Source organism: Penaeus monodon, chromosome 42 (genome assembly GCF_015228065.2).
Source record: "Penaeus monodon isolate SGIC_2016 chromosome 42, NSTDA_Pmon_1, whole genome shotgun sequence".
Taxonomy (NCBI): domain Eukaryota; kingdom Metazoa; phylum Arthropoda; class Malacostraca; order Decapoda; family Penaeidae; genus Penaeus; species Penaeus monodon.
The window spans coordinates 8,642,323-8,654,195 of record NC_051427.1 but is presented as its reverse complement, the minus strand read 5'-3'; the positions used below and the strand labels follow the sequence as shown (position 1 = coordinate 8,654,195).

The 11,873-nt window shown below is 43.7% G+C and overlaps 1 protein-coding gene across 2 annotated transcripts; it reads right to left on the bottom strand.

Moving 5' to 3' along the window:
- Positions 1-292: 292 nt before the first annotated feature.
- LOC119599333 (M-phase inducer phosphatase-like) lies at positions 293-10,749 on the bottom strand. Of its 2 annotated transcripts, none has more exons than XM_037949089.1 (6): positions 10,216-10,749; positions 3,689-3,932; positions 3,321-3,535; positions 2,631-3,185; positions 2,211-2,520; positions 293-2,087 (listed from the first exon to the last, which is right to left on the bottom strand). In XM_037949089.1, exons 1-6 carry the CDS (start codon positions 10,252-10,254, stop codon positions 1,462-1,464), a joined length of 1,989 nt encoding a protein of 662 aa, XP_037805017.1. In that variant the 5' UTR covers positions 10,255-10,749; the 3' UTR covers positions 293-1,461. The 2 variants fall into 2 exon arrangements, with proteins under 2 accessions (XP_037805017.1, XP_037805016.1); XM_037949088.1 differs by lacking the exon at positions 10,216-10,749 and adding an exon at positions 4,509-4,837.
- Between the last annotated feature and the right edge of the window lie 1,124 nt (positions 10,750-11,873).

Below are 11,873 nucleotides of genomic sequence, written 5' to 3'. Positions count from 1 at the left end.
CTAGAAATGGGTAAGTATTTTACTTGCAAGAACAAGGAAACTGACTTGTACTTCAATTCTGAGACAGTTTTATGATTTTCCCGCCTGTATCTCTTCGGCCTGCAGGCGCGCGCGCGTGCGCGCGCACACACACACACACACAGACACACACACACACATTGAAGAGAAGGAGAGGGAGAGGGAAGAGACAAAGAGATGAGAGAAACAGACCGACAGAGAAAACAACCCAGCAATCCCAATGCGCATCTCAAGTCTCGAACAAAACAAGGGTACAACCAAAGAAAAGACGAAAAAAATTGTGATTTCCATGTATTGTTTATAACGGTACAGGGCAATATTTCTTCCGGTAGAGCTGGAGGGTCGCGGGGTGTGGTGCCCTAACATAAGGACTAGAAAAAGGGAGTAATCTACAATGCCGTTACACAAAACATCGATTTTCTTTTTTTTATTCACCAGGTGTGACTCAAGGAGGGAATCAATCAAAAAAAATGAAAGACCATTTAACGTAAAAAAAAAACATGAATGTGAAAAAAAAATAAAAAATAATAATAGTGATGACAGCGTTCTGACCTAAACTTGCGTCGTGTGATATGGTCGGTGGTTTTGTTTCCTTTGAGATCGTGAAAGACATTTGGTATTAAGTTCCTAGGACATGGTGCATCACACTATAAAAACCGTTCACACAATCACCGTCTTTAACAGGTGGCATAGTTCTGCTTTGCAACCTCGAGAGAGTAAGATATTCCTTTTCTTTGAATAAGATTTTTTTTCTCTGCTTTTCCAACCAGACCACCTTGTTATAACGGAAATATTTACACTAGGTCCCATGCTTTTCTTGTATCACACAGATGTCAAACTTTGAGCAAGATGAGGGTGAATCTCCCCGACGTCACCCTACAGTATATCACAGGGTCTCGTTCACTATTCACAACAACTCCCTCGGGTACATCTTCCAGGGTATAAATACTTAGTGGTGGTAATGCAAAACAAATGCATGGGGGGAAATAGACTCTTTTAATACAAAAGAACGAACCCAAATATTGGGTCTTTGTACTTCTCGCCGACCAATGAGGAAATAAATGGAATGGATGGTCAGAACAACTGCGTGAATGATGATAAAAACGTGAGTGATCAGGGTCAGCTGATCAAGTCAAAGGGAAATTATGGATGAAGATGACGAGAGATGAAGAACAAAAACTCAACAAAATTCTGTCCAGACGGAGATTCCCTCAGGAGGATCTGAAACACTTCTTGGACGTATTTACAAACTATATAAATTATCCTTTGGCATTCATGGGGAATAAACACCTGTCCGAAGATCACCCCTGTCTGGACAAAAGTCTTCTGTACACAACAAAAATACATATATTGCACACACACTTTTCTTTTTTTTTTATAGGAAATAAAGAGTGCTTTCTTTTCTCTCGATAAACCCACGGGCACCTAAGGACAGGGCAGTCATCATAAGCCCAGTCTCTTGAGTCCCGTGCGAGGTAGCGTGCTTCTGCTCTTGGCCTGCTTGTTCTCGGCCGCCCACGACTTCGACTTGCCGCGGTGAATCTTCAGCTCCTCGGCGAAGTTCGCGTCCAGCATCCGCACGTACTCGTGGGGCGTGCACAGGTCGGGGTACGCCTCGAAGAAGGCCTTGTAGCCGCCCTCCAGCAGGTACGTCTCCGGGAAGTGCAGGGCGGGGTAGTGCTCCTTGTTGCGCTTGCGGTCGTGCTCCCGCAGGAGCCTCTGCGCCTTGGGGCCCCGCTCGGCAGAGAACTCGCAGTGGAAGATCAGGATGTGCCGGGGGGCGTCCTCACTGGGAATGACGGGCGTGCCCTTCTGCAGGTCCAAGTGGTCGAGCACCATCTGTGGGTGGTTCCACATCTCGGCCCCCTTGATGTGGCCGCCCTCGTACTCGTACGGGTATCTGCAGTCCAGGATCTTGAAGGAGGCGATGGTGTTCTTGAACTTCCCCCGGACGATGTCGGCCATGGTGTCCACGCTGATGGCGTTCAGGTCGGGGTGCTTGCCGCCCTCTATCGTGGGGAGCGAGATGGGCTTCGAGAAGTCGCCCGTTAACTGCCCGTGGTGGTTGGCTGCGGAGGAGGAGGAGGAGGAGCATGAGCAACCGAGCACGAGACCCGAAGGGAGGTACAGATCATGAGCAATGTATAATCATCTTTGTCAACATCTTTGTCTGAATCTCGCAAGATACTTACAGCACTTGTTCAACGCCTTCATGATGGAGACGTGGCTCTCGGAGTGGCTTCGCTGGAGCTTGGGCTTGGCGGCGTGTGTCGTGCTTGCCTCGGGGGCGGAGTTCTGTCGGAGGGCGAGCGGGGACCGGAGGTTTTCACTGGACGTCGCCGAGACGACGGTGGGGGCGGCGTTGGAGGTGAGGGGGGACGCGGGCTCGCCGGCGTCGTCCTGCTTGCGCCGCTTGCAGTCCACCTGCGCCGAGAGGTCGGTGGGAGGCTGCGGCCGCTTGAAGGACAGGCTGGACTCGAGGGAAGGCTTCAGGGAGTGCACCTGTTGGCAGAGGAGGAGCTCGTTTAGGCGGGCGAACTACGAGCAATGCGGTGGGAATGGAAATATTATTGGCGCGTCAAGGCACACGCGGCACGGAGAATGACACTTACTCTGGACGAGGTGGGCGTGGTGTCGAGCATGGAGAGGCACCTTCTGATGGAAGGGCGGCTGCTGAAGGTGGTGGTGGTGGTGGCGGTGGGGAGGGCGGTGGTCTTGGCGGCTGCGGGCGGCTGGATGGGCGCCGACAGCAGGCTGGAGAAGCCGACGATGGACTGCTGTTCGTTCTGGCTGGGCACCTCGTCCATGAGGTCCATGAGCAGGGCGTCTTCCTCGTCGCCCTTGCACAGGGACGAGAACTTCCTGAAGGGCCTCCGGCGGTCCTCGGAGGAGGACGCCGTGGACGAGACGGGCGTGGACGTGGTGGAGGAGAAGACGGTGGTGAGGGCGGCCACGGGCTTCACGGGGGACACCATCGTCTGGGGCTTGGCTGGAGACAGGTCCAGGTTCAGCTTGCGGGGCGCGCAGCTGACGGGCACGCTGAAGCAGTCGTCCTCCAGCTTCTTGCCGCTCTCGGAGTACCCGCTGTCCTGCGAGTTGGTGTCGAAGTCCTCCGGCGGGGACGGCTTGTGGGGGGAGCTGAAGACCCTCTTCGAAGGAGACACCAGCTGTTCGGGAGAGAGAAACGAAAATTAGCACCGCACGCATGCCCCAACCCTACCAATTCAGCCTGCAACATTGCACATACACCAATCTCTCAGTGACAACGCCCCCCCCCCCTAAAACCTCGGCCGCCAACCAACCTTGCTGAGAGGACTGAAGTTGAGGTTCCTGTTGACGGTGTTCTGCACGTCCTTGAGGGGGCTGACGCGGGTGCGGGCGGGGATGACGGCGCTGTGCGAGGGGGAGTAGTAGGGCGAAGGGAAGTTCTCCTTGTCGCGGGACAGGAAGCGGCGCGACGGCGACACGGGGCTGTCCTCCTGGCCGGCCTCAGACCCGAACGACTCGTGCAGGAAACCTAAACAAAAGGCAAAAAAAAAACGATTAGCGCCGCAGAACACACGCCAAAATCCTGCCTACCCCAAACAATCAAAAACACTAAAACCAACAACATAACCCCCTTCATATCACACACACCCCACCCCCCCCAAACAAATAACCAACTACTCACTCGAACAGACGAGCGACGCCTCGTGACACGACTGCGGGGTGTCGGAGAGCGTGTCGGAGAGCGTGGAGGAGAGGGAGAGCTTCCTGCGGGGCGTCTGGGAGAGGGAGGCCCCGTGGTGGAGGGTGAAGGCCAGGCTGGACATGGGGGACAGGTCGGTGCAGGCCGGCGCGACCTGCGGGCCCTCCGCCTGCCCGCCCCGCAGCACCGTGCGGTACAGGACGTCGCGACTACTCATGATTAGGGCCTGCAGAAGGGGGAGAGAGAGAGAGAACGTGAGGACGAGGGGGAAAAACACACGACGGGAAAACACACACAACGAAAAACACACACAAGGGAAAAGGCGCAAAATCGGTTCTCGATTCTCGGCCCCGTGGGATTTTGTCCTTATTTAAATCAAATATCCACTTACGAAGCACTTCCACTTAATTATTCATTCATTATCCACTGAGAAACATAAGAGACATCCACTGGCGTCTAAAAGCAGCAACGGGAACCGATATTTCAGAAAAATTCACTCGCATCCAACACCGAATATTTATTACTTTAATCACAAAACCACAAAAATTAACCACATTCCATTAAAAACACTATGATAATCAAATAACAAATATGAAATCATGATCCTTCTCGACGCAGAAAACTAGATTATTAATTAATAAAAAATAAAAAAAATTAAAAACATTTTCCCGACGCGTTTGTGGCAACAACTCGACCTACTTAGAAAAAGTTAACTTTATTCCACTAAAATACTACTTATAAGTACACTTATTTCGTCCACTTAATGAGAGAAGAACAACGAAGCACTGAACACCGTGTTTACCTTTTTTTTTACTTCCGAAAATAATGATTAATTTTTCTTCTCTCTTTTTTTTCCAAGTAAAAATAATACGATGAAGATCACACAACACTTTTTTTTTCTCTTCTCGCTAAGCACTTCTCGTATCACTATCGCTCCATGGTTAAATCCTTTCACGGCTTCTTGGATCTTGAAGAAGAAGTTTGTTTTTTTTTTTTTTTCCTTTAGATGTTGTCGGGAGGGAGAGAGAGAGAGAGAGATGGAACCGACTACAAGCACGTCCTCCCGACAAGCATGTTAACGCGAGACTCCGAGGAAGACGCCCGTTCGCATCGCCCGCTCGCCTCGCCCCGCCCCCAAAAGCGCCTTTGGGAACGAGATGCAAGATCCAGTTTTCGGGTTTTCTAGGGGGTTTGGAGGGTTTTTTTTTTTTGGAGGGGGATGATGGGTGGTTTAAGGGGTTTGGGGAGTTGGTTCTTCGAAGGGGTTGAAGGATTTGGGGTTTTAGGGACGGTGGATGGGGGGTTTTCCGGGGTGGAAACACTTTGAGAACGAGATGGAGGGGTTGGTATCGTCTGCCAACCCGGGTGCGTTCCAGTAGGCGCCGAGGCAATGACCCGCTCGATTCAATCCGCACGCCACTTCTCACTTCAAAATAACTATTCAAAACGATTCAAAACCACCACGAATAATTACCATTTCAAATAAATCTGCTGCTACTACACACTGGACGACTTCACATGCAACACATAGTATCCTACGATGTGACTAGCTAAGCTACACGACTTGGAATGCGTTCTAGCGGGTCGAGTCGTGATGTAAATATTGCGAGGCAGATCCCCAAGCGCGCACCGAGCTCGCTCCTGATTGGCTGGCCTCGCGCTCGCTCCTGATTGGTCGGCGCGAATCAGGAGGGAAATGGGTGTCGCTTCGTCCTTTTTTTTTTTTTTTTTTTTCTTTATTTATTTATTTTTATTTCCACTATTTGTCTCTTTGTTTTTCCTTGTTCGATTTGTTTCCTTGCGTTGGGGAGTTGGCTTACATTGGGGTTTGATTTGGTTATTTGTTTTGCGTTGTTCAAATTATCTTATAAAAACGTGTCGCACACACTTTACCAAAATGAATAACAATAAAAAAATAAATAAAAATCATACGAAACATTAATACATAAATGACAACCATCAGAATACAAAATTAATTAAGGGAATACATACCTAAAACAAATGCCAAGGGCACAGTCGTTGAGTTGCATGATAATGTTGAAATTCATTGCCTGTGAATTTTTCCTGCCTTGCAAGATCACGAACTTTTAAAAGAGGCATATTTACCATAATGTAATATCTAACATTATATTGTGATGGAATTAATCATGATGCTGATAATCGTATTGGATTATTCAATTATTAATGATTATGGTTTTAATTCATACACAAATCTACAACACAGATAAAAATAGGTCAAAAGCACTAAAGTACAAATCAATTATGTAATTTCGACATAAATACATCGCAAAATATAATAATAAAAAAAATAAAAAGAAAAATTCTGCGGGAGGAAAACAAACAAATCGAAGACGGCTTCCGGAGGGCGTGAAACGTCCGTAGATTTTAACGCCGACTTTTCCCCTTCACAGCTGTTGAAATGGCGATGACCTTATTAAATATTCGCGAGATTATTAAATCCGTTATTTCTGCGCGTTCGTCAGTGTTGTTCGCAATGCGTCAGTAAGGAAGTCGTATTCGCCTATTAAATAGGTTACAATAACCATGAACTGAGCTGTGATCCATGTTCCATAAAGGATAATAATTATATTATCTCGCAAATTTGGCTGTTAAATTGTATATTTCATCGGTGACTGATCGACATTTACAAAGTTATAATTCATTACATATGCAAAATAATCTTACTTTTCCACTGCATTCTCTCTCTCTCTCTCTCTCTTCTCTCTCTCTCTCTCTCTCTCTCTCTCTCTCTCTCTCTCGTATTGTATTTTATCTAAATTCTTTAAATTAAGTAGAACAGTTTATATAAAATAAAATCGAAATACCGGTGTAAGTTTTATACGCATTGATGGTAAATGATAATAATGAGAAGAATTTCAAAATACATTATTTAATTGTCTCATCTTTTTATCATCCGGGCGACTTGGGTATTAATTACAAAATGATGATGTCTGTGAAAAGTTATTAGACATTGCAGAAAGTAAATATATATATATATATATATATGTATATATATATATATATATATGTATATATATATATATATATGTATATATATATATATATGTATATTTTGTATATATATATGTATATATGTATATATAATTATATATATTTATGTATTATTTATATATATATATGTATATATATATATTTATATATAATTATAATATATATATACTATATAGTATATACCATATATATAATGATATATAATATATACATAATTAATAATATTATAATATTACATTAATTATTACTATATTATATTATATATATATATTATATTATATAATATATATATATGATATATATATAAATATATTATTATATATGTATATATATTAGTATTATATATATATATATATATAGTATATATATTATTATATGATTATTATGTTATATATATATATATATATATATATATATGTATTATATATATATATATTATATGTATATATATATATGTATATGTATTTATATATGTATATATATATTGAAATATTTGGCTTTCTAATTTTACATTTTATTTTTAACGGAACCATTCCATATAATACAATTTAAATAACTATTTCAGCAACATAACCGCGTTTTAACAACATCCAATTACACGTAACAAATACACACGCCTAAAATATTCATCCCCCCCCCCTCGAAACTATCCTCATCTCCCAGGAATGATCGCGGTAACAAGCAGTTAGCATTCGCAAACCACACAAACCACGTGGTTCCCTTGTCTACTTCCCCTTAACTAGGAAAGGGGTGTTTGACCTTTTTTTTCCCCTCATAGGTTACGTCCCAAAAGACACACGCTGTCTGGGTCATGACCTTGTTTCGTGCGTCTGGGTGAAAATGGGGTTGAATGTGAAGCTTTTTTTTTGTAATTTTTGGTAAGATGTAGTTGAGATCGGTGTGTGTTTTTATCATTGGGAGATGTGGAGAGGATTAATATATACATATATACTTTTTTGTGGGTATATTTAGTTCTATTTTGATTCCGAGGCTAAGAGTGTCGCAATGGCAAACTTTTTCTTGTATCTTTGAAAATGAAGTCTTTCCCCAGGCATACACGAACAGATCCTAGTGAAAATTACACGGCTCATATTCCTTTGTTTAAAATTATCGCACCTCTCGCCGGGGTTAGGCAAACGCTAAACCCAGTGCCCTCCCCCCACCCCCCTCGCGCGTAATATGGTCCGAGGCTACAATACCCAACAATAATTCTCGATTTCGGAGGAACCCAGCTTAGTAAGCTTAACAACTCCTCCAGGACACAAAAGCTTTCTGTCACGGGCGCGTCCTTTCCCCGTGGGTACTTTGGAGTGAATTAACCGGCCCGCGTCAACAGCTAAGGTTGAAAAGGAGGAACCGAGCATGTAGAAAAGGTGGGGGCGGCTCCCATCGGCGGTTCATAGCAGCTGCTGCTACGAGACAAAAGCGATGTAGGTATTATCGGCGAGGGCCATTAAGCTGATACGCGCATTTCACGTGAGCACAGATAACACGCGTATTGTCTCGGCCCGCCAGCGCGCCCTGTCTCGGGTCTCAAACGGTGGCGACAGGGGAAGGGAGCCACCAACCAGCTGGGAGGGTCGGATAGCCATAAAACTACGGCCCGTCCCTTTTAAGAATGGATAGATATGTCCCTGCTAGGCGGCGCACAAAACCTTCCTGTGCCTTCGGGAGAAATTTTAGGCCGGAATTAGCATCTAACCAATTGCTATGTCAATTAGGCGCCGTTTCGGGGTAATGAGCTAAGCTCGTGCGCGCGTTTGTGATAATGTCGAATGCTATTTCTGTACACGTTGTTCCTTAAAAAAGAATTAAAACAGCGTGTACTTTTTTGGTGAGCTATCTGGATATTTTTCAACTGTAGTCATACGGGAATATGGAAGCTATCACGGATATTACGTAATATTCATTGACCAAGAATATACCTAATCAATTGAAAAATAACCTCGTTATACTATTATATATGTACGATATATTAATGGCATTTCATTCGTACCGTGAATGGCTCCCAAGTGCAATATGCTCATATATACTCCACAAAACTATTTGAAAAACCATTGTCACTCATTTTCCTTTATCATTATTTATTTCTATGGTATATTTTTCTATTTTTAAAGGGGAGGGGCGGCGACTAGCAAAAGCACGGGAGGGGTAATGCCCGGTGAAAGGAAGTAGGCACCGGGGGCATTGGACGGTATTCTGTTCTCACAATTGCATTTTTGTGGAGAAATGTGTAAATTGGGTTGCCCTGGACGTGGTTACTCGTAGGCGTGGTGGAGGGGGAGGGAGGGGGGGAATGGGGGGTTATTAGTACCTGCTGGGTATACCATCTGTACGGGAGGGAAGGGAGTGAGGGGGGGGGGGATGCACATTCTAAAAAAATGTGCTTTTAGTACAGTTTTGTATTTTTACTTCTTTCACTTTTTATTTTTGCTTTTATATATTTATTAGGATATTCTATCATAATCTTTACGGTAACGAGGCACTACATTAGGGCAAATTGTAGATACTTTTTATACAGGACAAAACATTATATTTGTTGGTACAGGAAATAACGATAACGCCACATATAAAAAAAGGGATCGCGGACAGCTGTCTTGTCATTCATACCGAGATGCAGACAATGGTCACAGCAACTTAAATTGTTGAAGAAAAAAATGTGACATGAATTTGGGGATTTAGCGCCTGTCGAGTGCGTCCTTATTATAAAAAATATATATTACCGTTAAGATATTGGTGGAAAATAAGAGCGGCGCGGCGTCAAATGGCGGTCGCGCGTGTCTGTGCTTCAACAAAGACCAACAAACAGATTTCCTTCACATATAAAATTGGCAGTAGAGGATTCAGCAATATACTGCCCCCCAAAAATGGAGGAAAGTACATAATTAGGGACAAAATAGAAGATTCAGACCACCATGGTTTGTTATTCTGAAGCGCGACCAGTTCCAAATTTATCGTGAGAGCGTGGAGGCCGAGACTATTGCTTGACGGCACACCACACTACAGTAATTACCGGTTCTAATGGCGCTTTATAGCTTTAGAAATCACATTTGTCGTGCTTTAGCTTCATATAGGAGTATATTCTGATAGCCACTACACAATTCCCCCGGTGTATTTCAAGCCCTCTCCAATACCGACATATTAGCCGATTTTCAGCGTACTAGCTCATTTTGGACGAAATAGCAACTAGGCGACACAATATTCGTTAGTATCAAAGGCGCGCATCTTCCTTCCTATCTCTTATCTTTTGGCTATTACAGGTACGTGATGCATGGAGGCCACGGCAAACCTTGGTCTGGTTAGGCCTGTCATAAGTGAGTTTGTGACCGTCTTTAACTATTACCTGTAGTATATTTATATCCCTTTTCCAATATCGTTACATTAGGTTTTGTTATTCTATCCGTGCGATCGTGTTGGAAATACCTGTCTAATTATTGAAGTATATAATTTGCATTAGATTAGATCAACAGTGTAACCAATTTCTCTTCATTACTCACGATAAATAAGCTTATTAAAACTCGTCTTCTGCAGGGCATGGGGTTATCCACAGATCCTGAAGAAGGGTCACTTGATGCCTTGCCTTGCCAGGTCGCTTCGGACAGGCCAGGTCACGAGGTCGTCTTGGGTCAGGTGTAAAAAAAAATCAAATATATATCCTCAGATTGTCCAAAATCGTCGACGGTCTTCTACTAAAACGCACAAAGTTTTCCAGAATCCACACTATTGGATTCGTCTCCTTTCGAACTTTCGCACAGAAAAAAAGTCACACATCCAAGAGGAATGAAGGGAACATTCAAAACCTTGCTCTTTATATAAAATAAACCCTAGATCTCGTTATTCACTCGTCAATTCTTATCTGTTAAAAGACGTTCGAGACGCTGCATGCTCTCCACGCATGGATCAAGTAAAATAAAAACACTCCCACAAGCCAATGGTAAGTCCGCATGGCCCCTTTTTAAAAACGATACTGATTAAATCGCCTTCTGTTTCAAGTGCTGAAGTCCTGCTGCCTTTTCTGTTTTTTTCTCTTGCCGGTGTTTATTATTTTTTTTCTTTGTAAGGGGGGGAGGAGGAGGGTCATTCGCTAATTACGTTGAAAGAGGTAGTTCGATTTTTTTTAAGCTTCGTGTTTCATAGAAGATTGAAATCCGTCTTTTTTATCGAGATCTTGTTAATGTTTTTTTTTTTGTGTGTGTGTAGAGTGAGGTTAGTTTTAGATGCCTGAATGCTGTGAGATGAAAACGTATATAAAAAATGTCAATAACTGAATGATGCTTATTGTGTTGAATGGTGCTCGGGGAGTAAAATACTTAACTGGCCTATTAAGAATTTAGAGTTGCCGTAACGCACATTTAGTTAAGTACACAAAATCATTCATAAAATACTTTATCGTTGATGGAACTTTTATTTGACATTCACACATTTATGAAGGTCGGGAGATGGCGGTGATAGAGAGGTAAGGGGAGGGACGGAGGTAGAGAGAGGGAAGGAGGGAGAGAGGTAGAGAAGAAAAGAAAAGAGAGAGAGGGAGAGGGAGGGAGGGAGAGAGAGAGAGAGAGAGAGAGAGAGAGAGAGAGAGAGAGAGAGAGAGAGAGGAGGGGGGGGGGAAGAGACCGAGAAAGAAAGAGAGAAAGATAAAGAGAGAGAGAAGGAGAAAAAGAAAGAGAACGAGAACGAGAACGAGAAAGAGTAAAAAAATGAATAAAAAAAAAGATAAAAGAGAGAAAGAAACAAATAGAGGAATGGAAGGGGAAGGGCGTAGGAGGTGTGAAGAGGATCCGCATCCACACCAAGCACTCCTGGATAATCCGGATGCAGGCTTTAATCCACACAAATTATCCACACCTGGGCGCACCTGGGGGGTCACGGGCGCACTTCGCAAACACATGTGAGGACCTTATGGGAGGAAATAAGATACCTTGAGAAATGATAAAGCCATTTTATTTAGACAGCGAGAGAGGAGGTAATACGGAGTGGAGAAAAAGAGGTGATAGGAAGGGGGGGAAAAAAGGTAAAAGCGATAAGGTTAAGTAAATTATTTCTCTCTAACGTGACCTGGTCTGAAGATAACATATCGACCCTTGCCAGAGATATGTGCAGGTCAAAGGTCACCCAGGCTTATCTGCATTTGTTTGAGAGAGAAAAAAAAAGGAAT

Coding starts and splice junctions, on each gene's coding strand:
- LOC119599333 (XM_037949089.1), bottom strand. CDS start 10,254: ATGCCCTGCAGAAGACGAGTTTTAATAAGCTTATTTATC. Junction 3,186..3,320: donor ACTTCAGTCCTCTCAGCAAG/GTTGGTTGGCGG, acceptor TCTCCCGAACAG/CTGGTGTCTCCTTCGAAGAG. Junction 2,521..2,630: donor CCACGCCCACCTCGTCCAGA/GTAAGTGTCATT, acceptor CTCTGCCAACAG/GTGCACTCCCTGAAGCCTTC.